Source organism: Amphiura filiformis, chromosome 5 (assembly GCF_039555335.1).
Source record: "Amphiura filiformis chromosome 5, Afil_fr2py, whole genome shotgun sequence".
Classification (NCBI taxonomy): domain Eukaryota; kingdom Metazoa; phylum Echinodermata; class Ophiuroidea; order Amphilepidida; family Amphiuridae; genus Amphiura; species Amphiura filiformis.
This window is the reverse complement of record NC_092632.1, coordinates 3,518,923-3,530,433: the sequence shown is the minus strand read 5'-3', so window position 1 is coordinate 3,530,433 and position 11,511 is coordinate 3,518,923. Positions and strand designations below refer to the sequence as shown.

The 11,511-nt window shown below is 37.5% G+C and overlaps 2 protein-coding genes across 2 annotated transcripts in view; both read left to right on the top strand.

Annotated features, from left to right (window-relative positions):
• Nucleotides 1–538: 538 nt before the first annotated feature.
• Nucleotides 539–2,023, top strand: LOC140151741 (uncharacterized). The gene has a single exon (XM_072174078.1). The coding sequence runs from the start codon at nucleotides 539–541 to the stop codon at nucleotides 2,021–2,023; it is 1,485 nt and encodes a 494-aa protein (XP_072030179.1).
• Nucleotides 2,024–6,514: 4,491 nt separating this feature from the next.
• The window catches only part of LOC140151740 (uncharacterized), a 31,729-nt gene continuing 26,732 nt past the window's right edge, over nucleotides 6,515–11,511 (top strand). The window contains exons 1-3 of the mRNA XM_072174077.1: nucleotides 6,515–6,674; nucleotides 7,918–9,236; nucleotides 10,842–11,308. Coding sequence (XP_072030178.1) covers nucleotides 6,586–6,674; nucleotides 7,918–9,236; nucleotides 10,842–11,308 — 1,875 coding nt within the window. The 5' untranslated portion in view covers nucleotides 6,515–6,585. The remainder of the gene's footprint in view (nucleotides 6,675–7,917; nucleotides 9,237–10,841; nucleotides 11,309–11,511) is intronic.

Below are 11,511 nucleotides of genomic sequence, written 5' to 3'. Positions count from 1 at the left end.
TGTGCTATGTGAAAACTTCGTACACCCATTTGTATTGGTTCGATCAAGCATTGAAATGCTTCGAACTTTTGTTTGTACTGGATTGTTCAAGAATGCTCAACAAATTTTCAATGCAAGTGCCTCTGGCCCTAGCAGAAGTCAAAATGGATACTATGGCCAGATTTCTAGGGCTAGAAACATAGGAAGTGAAACCAACCATGCCAACGCACTCATGATTGGTTAACCGTAAAGGCTCCTGGCCTGGTTCTCAAGTAAATACCTGTAATCAGGGGCACTTATTTTGTTCCAACTGGCCCCTGGCCCTAATGGTCATTTTGACTATTGAGCAGAATTTATACTCGATCGCTTTTGCAGAAAAGCAATTCTCATGCATGCTCAGTGTTTACTTCCGTTTTCAGAGCGTCAAGACGATCAATCCACCATATTTCTACATGGAATGAATACTACCTATGATGAGTGTCCATTAAGCATTGAAACATGCCAGAACTTGAACTCTTTGAACATATTGCGCAACCCATGTCCAATTCATAATAACTCGATGTCGCTGCCTGATTACAAAGAAATTAGGAAGCAACCAAGAAGACGTTGGCGACATAGGGGCAGCAGAGGTGGCAAGCGTTTACATTTTAGACCTAACCCTGAGCTTCAAGAGGGTTTCTCAAACTTGTCCCAAACCACATCCCAGCCTCATGTTGTTGACTTGAACAGATACCTTCATCTGTCCGCTTGGAACGCTCGGTCAATTAGATACAAAACAACACTCCTTGCAGATTTTCTGATTCAAAATGACATTGATGTAATGTTCCTTACTGAGACCTGGATAAATGAGAACGATGATTCAGTCATTAGAGAATGTACACCACCATTTTACTCTTTCTCCAACTTTCCAAGAGGCACAAGCAATCATGGCGGAATCGGTATAATAAGCAAAGACTCTGTGAACCTTCGTACTGTACAAACTGGTTTTACTACTGTAAATTTTGAACATGCAAGTGTTGTTGATTTAACAAGTGGAATTCAGTATATTGTAATATATAGACCACCCCCTTCTTCCGTAAATCGTTTACGTACTTCAAACTACTTAACTGAGTTTGATGATTTTATTGGTGAGGTATCACTTTTCCCCAATAAAGTGGTGTTATTAGGTGATCTTAACATACATGTAAATGAGCCTTGGAAGTCTGAAGTTAAGAGGTTCATTAGATCTTATGAGACTGCTGGTTTTTATCAGTATGCTGAGGGTCCTACACACATATCTGGTAATACCATCGACCTTTTCCTGGCTCGACTTGAGGATGGGATTATTCTTAGATGTGAGTCCCAAGTAAATCTCTTTTCTGACCACTTCATGATGCATTGTTATGTAAACAGAAATAAACCTACTCTAACCAAAAAATCTGTCAAGGTCCGTAACTTCAAAGAAATGGACCAGGTAGCGTTTCAGGCTGATGTTACTAAAGCACTGTGTACTATCTCAGATGAGTTAACTTTAGATGAGTTGGTTACTGAGTATGACTCTAAAGTTATAACAATTCTTGACCAACATGCCCCAACGAAGGTGAAGGTGCGTACAAATAGACCCCGTTTTCCCTGGTACAGTAGTGAAATCAAGACTGAAACACAGGTTCGCAGAAAATATGAACGTAGGTGGCGAAAATCTCGAACGTCTGAAGATAGGAAGGCGTACATTGATCAAAAGCAAAAGGTTAATCAACTTATTGAAACTAATAAAACCAAGTATTACAAAGACAAATTATCTGATGCTGACACAAAGGGTGTGTTTAAAACTGTAAACAATCTGTTGAACAAAGATAACCGTACCTTACCATCATGTGACTCAACTAAGTCACTGTGTCATCAGTTTGCAAACTACTTTGAAGAAAAGGTCTCGAAAATCAGAAATGATCTGGACAGTATTGAGTCTGAAACTAATGAATGTACTTTTTATGATGAAGACCAAATCATAATGTTCATAGTTTTAATGAATTCACCATTATGTCCCCTGATGAGGTACGAAGACTAGTGAGGATTGTAATAGCAAGTCTAGTGTCATAGACCCCATTCCCACATGGTTATTGAAAGAAAATCTTGAAGTATTTCTTCCAACACTCACCGTATCATAAATTCATCTTTGAGTACTGGTATATTTCCTAAATCACTTGGAAGAGCTGTGATATCTCCTATCTTAAAGAAGCCATCATTAGATCGGAACAATTTAAAGAATTATAGGCCAGTATCAAATATTTTGTTTGTGTCAAAAGTTATTGAAAAGGTTGTGACAAACCAACTTAACGCGACCACATGGCTAAATATAATCTGGGTGAAGTTTACCAGTCTGCGTATAAGTCAAATTGTAGCACAGAAACAGCGTTACTCAAAGTAAAAAGTGATGTACTGAATGCTGTAGACAGACAAGAAGTGGTTTTCATGGTCCTTCTTGATCTGTCTGCAGCATTCGATACAGTGGATCACGGTTTGCTACTTGATCGCCTGAAAAATGATATAGGTGTGTCTGGTACTGTACTTAAGTGGTTCGATAGTTATCTGAGTTCTCGATGTAGTAGTGTAAGTATTGATAATGTTTTTTTTTAACAGTCAAAACTAGTTTATGGTGTCCCACAGGGTTCCGTCATTGGACCAGTTCAATTTGTTATATATACACAACCGATGGGAGCTATTATTCGTAGTCACAGTGTTTCTTTTCATTCATATGCTGATGACACTTAACTTTATGTATCATTCAACCCAAAGATAGCAGGTGCTGCTGAAACAGCACTTGCGAAACTTGAGCCGTGCATTGCCGAAATAAAGGAATGGATGAATCAAAACAAACTCAAATTGAACAATGATAAAACTGAATTTTTTATAGCTGGGTCATACCAAAGCCTTCAAAAGCTCCCCAAAGTACAGTTAAAGATCGCCGACATCCATATTGAACCATCATGTAACATCCGAAACCTTGGAATAATTTTTGACTCGAATATGACAATGTGTAAACAAGTTAACAGTCTGGTATCATCTGGAAATTATCAATTACGCAATATCCGCCGCATATGCCGTTATCTTGACCAGGACACACGTCACCTTGTCGTCCGAGCATTGTTGCTCTCCCGTCTTGGTTACGGCAATGCCCTCTTGTATGGCGCAAACTCACAAGATCTCGTTCGCCTCCAGTCCCTTCAAAACCGAGCTGCAAAACTGATCTTCTATGCATCCAGACTCGATAGTCCATCACCTCTTCTAAAAAAGCTGCACTGGTTACCGGTCACAAAACGTATTCAATTTAAGATATGTCTTCATGTTTACAAATGTCTCAATGACTGTGGTCCTGAATATCTTGCCAACTTACTTGCTCACATAAATCGTCCTTCAACGGCTCCGGTTACACAGTCTGCAACAGACAAGACTCTTCTTGCAATACCATTTAGTAAGAAATGTATAGGTGAACAAGCCTTCTCTGTTGCAGGCCCATCACTTTGGAACTCACTTCCGCAGCATGTAAGAAATGCCAGTTCAACTGCAGTTTTAAAAAAACTCCTGAAAACTCATTTGTTTTAATCTGAGTTTGTATTTTTGCTTTGTATTATATTTATATTTCATGTGGTATTATTTGTTGTATTTTGTATGGCGCCTTGATCATACTGGATATTGCGCCTTATAAGAATTAAATGTATGTATATGTATGTATGTAATCGATTGAAATCGCTGAAGCAAAAACGATGTCGCTTTTGCAAGTTGAAGAAATCTCAATTTCCCTATATCGCTTGACACGTGAATGCGTCATCCAATCATATACGGTACAACTATAAACTGGATCTATTGTTTTGCACTATTAAATTATTTACCTCTCTCGATTATTAAGTTTTGGTGATGAATTAATTCAAAGCAATAATTATTGACAGCAACTGATGTTTTAAAAATGTAGTTTTTGGCATTTAGAATATTTTAATTGTGGTCTGCAATCACTATTGCTGTAAAGTATAAATCATAAATATGCAAGGGCGACGAGCAATGCATCACAAAATTCGGTGATTGCCCATCGTTTTCCAAAAGCGTTTCATCGCAATCGCTCGGCGATTGAGTATAAATTCAGCTTTAATCAAAATTGTGCATTTTGTTCATAGAAGGTCTTGCATTCTCTGCTTGTTCATCTGGTATAATTATGTGCTTTCAAAATAGCCCCTGGTTCATTGAAAATAGAACTGGTTCCCTGTAAAACCCCATGAAATAGGGGCTAATTTTTTAAATTTAAGTATCCCCTGGTCTGGCGCTTATTATTTCCCAGCCTGCATTACACAGTGTACGCGGAGAATCATCATACCTCACGCTTTGGACAGCTGTGTTCATTCAATTGAAATTTCTAGTATACCTTTGAATTTTCCCAAGCAAGTTCTAAGACCCAACTATAAATTTGCATTGTTGCAGGTGGAAGTGCATGCATTCAGGGCTCGATTGAGAGGGGTTTTACAATTACATGCACAGATGCATATAACATTGGTTCTGTGCATGTAACATTTTGCCTGTGCATGCAATATTTTGTTATATTCAGTCCATATGAGTCAAGGAAAAAGTTTTATTTTCTAAATCGACCCCTGGCATGCATGAGCATGATGGTGAGTTAAGTCTTGGTGCTTATGTACGTTGTACATGACACGTGCACCGACATCACTGAGAGAATTCACTGTGACCATGCATGCTTGTCAAAGTCAAGATGCTTGCAATTGCTGAATTATGGCCAGAAGTTTTGCTGTGACCCCCCCTCTACGTCGCTGAAATGTTGTGTGTTTATTTCGTCATATTTTCTTAAAAGAATGGGGTATGAAGCTACAAATCACTATTGTGGGTAACTTTTACCCACATTTTCAGATTCTGCCATTTAAAAAAACATTGTATGCCAAACTTAACGGGGTATTTGAGGCATTTTGGAAGTGCTCAGCGCCCCATGCGTGTTTTAAGGTTATTAATTATTTTAAACTGTTGTGATTTGGTAGTTCACAGCATCTTACGAATGGTAGTGAGCTTTGGCAAAATTGCATTGCTCAATTCATAGCGGCGTGTAGAAGAATTAAAATATCACAGATATACTTTTATAGGTGCTGCGGTTCTTGAGTTACGTTGTGAAGAGGGCTGAAACAACAACACTTTTGTAAAGCGTACATAACTAATTAACAACAATAAATTAAGCAACTTTGCAGAGTATACGATTTGTAGAATGAACTTTTGCAAAACATCAAGGTGTTAATTTTCAATAATATATTGATCCAGATAATGAAAATCGATTTTTAGGTTGTTTCGACCAACAATACCTCATCTACCCTTAAGCAGATATAACATTAAAAGCAAATCACACTACATCTTAAAGACACCTTTTGAGTTATTGTTTTCAGTAGATTTAGAGTAGGGAAAAGTACACTGCTAAATATGCCTTTTATTTGAAGCAGATCAGACATGTTTTTCATAATACAATTTATTTTTCTTTGTATCTTATTGTGGTTATCAATAAAAATCAATAAAGTTAAAGCAATAATGTGTGATTTGCATAAAGAATAGATTCTTATTTAAAAGTTTGTTTTCACTGATCACATTATCCCCTTTTAATTTCGAGCCAAACAAATGAGGTATAACGAAGAAAATTGTGATTCATTCCAATGCCTACAATGCATGTACTACGCTCGCCGATCGTATTACATGTAACTGCACGGAGCATCGCGCTCGACATGTGTACATACAAGCTGACATCCACGGTACATGTTAGCAAGTACTCAATCGTTGAACTCTGAATAAAACCGGGTCGACCCGGTTTTAATACAGAAAGTTAAATTTTACTGCAGGGGTGTGATTTTTCCGGATTTTTCCGGAATTTTTGAAATTAAAAAAAAATTCTGGATTTTCAAAAAAAAAAAAAAAAATTTTTTTTTTTTTTTTTTTTTTAATTTTTTTTTAAAATTTTTTTTTGTCGCTTTTGGAGTGGCCCTGGACCAAGAGCTAAATGCTTAACAGAGATGTCACATTTCCGGAATTTTCAGTTTCCAGATATGAGAAAATCTCCAATTTTAAAATGAAAATTCCTTAGAACCCTGACTGGATGATTTATAGACACATTGTACTGTGCAAAAATGGTGATGCAATTTCTCATGTGTATGTGAATGATATGATACTGGAAGTATGTATTCACAGATAATAAATGTTTTCTCATTTTTGCATTTTACCCCATGAAATTGCATCTCCAGTCGTGCTCAAGTGTGTAAAACCCCTCTGGCTTTGGGGGCTTCGCCCCCTCAACCCCCACCGGGCCCCTGGACCCCCGGCCGCAACAGGCGAGAGCTCCGCTTCGCAATTTCATTGCCTTGGGGTTTTTTTCAAAAAGCACCAATCACACCCCTGTTACTGTTATTAAAGCACTTCAGGCTTAGTCTTTTATGTAGTATTTTAGTATATACCACTGGGCATTATAATTATGCAAAAAGTAGAAATACAAGTAAAACTTCTTTCTTCCCAATATTTTTACAGAGATACCATATTGACAACCTGGGGCTAATAAAGTGCTGAATCAAAAAAGAAAACAACAAAGAAGGACAAAAATTGATGCTTTCAATTAAGATGGCAGAGAAATCTGGTGGACCAAATTCAAGAATGGAAACTTCGGACAGAGATGCAAGTAGAGAAAAACCAGTGTAAGTCTTAGGCTAATGAGAGTCAATTAACTGATTGAAATCCACAACCAGTGTGTTAGCCAGACACAAAGATGAGCTTGCTCTGAATACAGGAGAAAAATGTTGTTTTCAAGTTTTACTTGCTAAATTACATTCATAGGAAGCACGCGGTGGTCAAGCGGAACGGGATTTGACACCATCTCGATTACTCTTCTTTACCAGGTGTATAAATGGGTACCGGCATGCTTAAATGCTGGGAAGGTAAACAGACTTGCTGTTGAGGAGGTGTGGCGATCCCCCACAGCAATATTTCATGGTGGTGTCTGGCCTAATTCTCTTGGTCGGGCTGACGTTACAAAGGGGAAATAGCCTTGTAAAACCAGTGTGTGCATGTGCAGCTCTTGAACTAAATGATTAATGAACAATTTCAACATACCCCCACCCATGAAATTTAATAAAGGCTACACTGATGAACATATGTGACCAGCAAACCTGGAACAAGTCGCCAGACATGTTTTTGGGTTATAGGTCTTTAAAGATGACATTCCCATAAAAATATCAAATTCTGGAATTCTTAATTTCATGGTATTTGACTGTGGGACTAAGTTGACTTTCAAATCCTCGAAAGTACTTATTAAAAAGAGGTTTATTTAATCAATAATCAACAGTTGAACTACAATGTATGATAATCCTTATTCAATCCATTGTTAGACAGGAAACTAATTGGCCCATTACTCAGAATAGCAATTTTGCAAAAATATTAAGGTATCATTAGCAAAATTACCCATATCTTTTAAGAATATTGATGCTATGTATATATAATTTTGGTATTTATTGTCTAGTGCTTACATTTTTTTATTTAAATCATGAAATATCAAAAATGCGAATTGTTCCTGGTTTTGTCAGAATGGGCCACATAGTTCAACTAACTTTCAACTAACTTTTCAACTAACACTGGAGCTTAAAAGCTTCAGTGTGGTTGATGAAGTCAGATCAGGCAGGTTTGTTTCAAATGACAGGTCAGTCCCAATTTCTAGCCAAGATGTAAACACATCCTAACTTTACTCCCATCCAAATTGAGATTTTTGCATTAGAAGACATCTTTACCCTAGTAATTATTTAGACCTGACTCACCGAAGATGAACTTTGCATTCTGTAAAGTGTTTAATCTATATAATGACTTCAAATATCTATAATATAAATCACCAGTCTGTCAGCTTTTATTTGCTAATTATTTGCTACTATCTTTTCATTCACAATACAGAGAAAAAGAAAATTATGCTTCCAGCTTTTCAACTTCAGACTTGTTTTCATGCAGTAAGTGTAAATGCAGTCTACTCCTACCCCAGGTTGAATTAAAGCAGAGACATGGTGAATGTATCGTCATAAGGAAGGCAACACTTATACAAAAGACCACGCTTTATTTAGATACAGTTACTAAGAAGTATGTACATAGTAAACCAACAGGATATGATGTATCAAGATTATTTGGACCTCTGTATTTCTGTGAAAAATGCTTGAGAGTTATAAAAGAAGCCAACTTGTTGGTGGAAAGGATGCAAGCACATACACCAGGAAAAGAAGCCAACTTGGTGGTGGAAAGGAAGCAAGTACATACACCAGGAAAAGAAGCCAATTTGGTGGTGGAAAGGAAGCAAGTACATACACCAGGAAAAGAAGCCAACTTGGTGGTGGAAAGGAAGCAAGTACATACACCAGGAAAAGAAGCCAACTTGGTGGTGGAAAGGAAGCAAGTACACACACCAGGAAAAGAAGCCAATTTGGTGGTGGAAAGGAAGCAAGTACATACACCAGGAAAAGAAGCCAACTTGGTGGTTGAAAGGAAGCAAGTACATACACCAGGAAAAGAAGCCAACTTGGTGGTGGAAAGGAAGCAAGTACACACACCAGGAAAAGAAGCCAATTTGGTGGTGGAAAGGAAGCAAGTACATACACCAGGAAAAGAAGCCAACTTGGTGTTGGAAAGGAAGCAAGTACATACACCAGGAAAAGAAGCCAACTTGGTGGTGGAAAGGAAGCAAGTACATACACCAGGAAAAGAAGCCAACTTGGTGGTGGAAAGGAAGCAAGTACATACACCAAGAAAAGAAACCAACTTGGTGGTGGAAAGGAAGCAAGTACATACACCAGGAAAAGAAGCCAATTTGGTGGTGGAAAGGAAGCAAGTACATACACCAGGAAAAGAAGCCAATTTGGTGGTGGAAAGGAAGCAAGTACATACACCAGGAAAAGAAGCCAACTTGGTGGTGGAAAGGAAGCAAGTACATACACCAAGAAAAGAAACCAACTTGGTGGTGGAAAGGAAGCAAGTACATACACCAGGAAAAGAAGCCAATTTGGTGGTGGAAAGGAAGCAAGTACATACACCAGGAAAAGAAGCCAACTTGGTGGTGGAAAGGAAGCAAGTACATACACCAGGAAAAGAAGCCAATTTGGTGGTGGAAAGGAAGCAAGTACATACACCAGGAAAAGAAGCCAATTTGGTGGTGGAAAGGAAGCAAGTACATACACCAGGAAAAGAAGCCAACTTGGTGGTGGAAAGGAAGCAAGTACATACACCAGGTAAATGGAACAAATGACAAGTGAATTATTATTTGAAAGTAAAACCTGTGTGTGTGTGTGTGGGGGGGTGAGGGGTGTTTGTTGTTGTGCATTTTTCTTGGTACATGTTTTAACTGGGACTTCATCAAAATTCACATATTTTGCAACTTTGGTAGTAGCATAGGTGTGCTAACATACAATGTACATGTAGCATGCTAGTAGTTAAAATGAAAGCTGTGTATTAAGGCCAGAGTAATGGAAGACACATTCGTTCACGCCCGAATTTGAGATTTCTTGATATTTATCAACACTAAGATGTATTCTTTCACTTGAAACTGATAAAATACAACTTGCTAATATTTACTTGTATTTTTGCTTGATTTGTTTCACTCTTTTCAACTCTAAAAAGTCACATGGCTCAAGACAGCTTTGTAAATTGGCGGGAAATAATGAGTCAGAAATACGCGAATGCGAAATATTTTGATTACGCGCGCGATTCGCTTAGCGTGACGCTGCGCAACTCTGCGCAATGTCCAACGCAGTCTAGGCGCATTCGGTTTGTTGTTCACGCCAGCAAATGTGGTGTAAACAAAACAAAAATTTGCAGTCAAAATGCCACTTAGATTTTTTAATTATTTTGAATTTTGGCGCACTGAAAGCAGACATAGATTTATTGGTGCAAAAAAGATGCATATTTAGACCATGCACCAGATACAGCTTTTACAAGCGTGAAAGTCTTACCGCTTTTAAAATATAAGGGCGTTTTGTGCATAATTTTGACATTTTTTACTAAAACGTCGATTTCTCAGAGTTCACTTTTGACAATATTACACGATTTTTGTGACAAGATAACTAAAAAAATATGCAAGCAAAAAGGTAAACTTTTTGCACTATCGTTTAGAGTACATCAAAGCCTAGGGAAGGTTTTCTCATTTTTTCAAAATATTTGTTTTAAACAAAAATATACACCATTCTGTGCAATTTTTAGCTTAATAGAGTGACAAAATTGCTTTTTTTCACATTTAAAAAATAAAAAAAAAGAGACAAATTTCAAAAAATAAAAAACCTTCCCTAAGTTCATGTCTCTTCTTTATGAAAAGCTAACTGAATTTTTTTTTACTCGAGCGGATTTTTTTCTAAGTTGTCACAAAAAATTGGGGTAAAAAGTGAATTTTGTGATTTTTCAAAAACTCGAGATTTTTGAACAAATCTGGCGTCACCATGGGATTCCTTGACTCATTTCCTTTCCAAAAATGTATAGTTTTATATACTTTTGACATACAATTCAGAAATAATGATGCTTGAAAAGGTCCATGTTCTCTCCCATTACACTGGCCTTAAAGACAAAGTATGACCTTTTTGTGACCTCTGTTACCATGGGCAAATCCAAAATGACTCCACATATTAAAATGAACTTGGGACCTTTGTACATTGTGTACTTCATGTGTACGAACCCTTTTATCAGAAAGTGCACAATGCTTCAGGTTAGCTGATACAGTAAGAAAATGTTGTTACCCTTTATAAAGTACGCTTTGATGACTTGATCGTTAGGGTATGGACTTGTTAAAATTGTAACTGTAAAATTGAACGATAACAGTATTTGCATCAAATCCTTTTCCCATGCAGGTGTTTTCGTGATTCCAGCTGCTTTGTCAGCCTTTTCAGCTATGCACAAGGTTGTATACAAGAAACCTGAGCCCCCCGTTTTATTGGCCAGTGTGTCGGATATACAGAAGCTGGCTACAACAAGTTCTGGTAGTCGGCCTCAGCCTGCTAAGAAAGGAAAACCAACAACTTATAAGATGACTAACAAAACACCTATTGAGCATCAAGGTATAGAAATAACCCCCAGTGAATTGACAGGTTTATCAGGCACTCAACCTGTTGCCCATAATGGAACAGTTGAATCTCTTGTAAAGGGCAAACGCTCAAAGAAAAGGAAGAATGTCAACTTACCAGAATGTGAAGAAGTGCAGGGAGTTAGCAAGGTGAAGATCAAGACAACATCATCATCTTTGTTTAAAGACCATGACTATATTCCAGTGATGCAGCAAATTATAAAAGAAAAGGGAACAGACAAGACAAATAAAGCTGTAAGTAGTAATGTAATAATAATTGTTTTATGTGAATGTGAGGCTAGTTATGCTACAAATAAAAATGAAGACCAGGGGCCTATGTCAAAGTGGCAATCATCGTGTCAATACAGTTTTACACGCAATCCAATGCATGAATTAGTTCCAGTAACTGTAACTCAATAATCTTTATTTAAAGGGGGGTAACCCTATTGGTTTTGGAT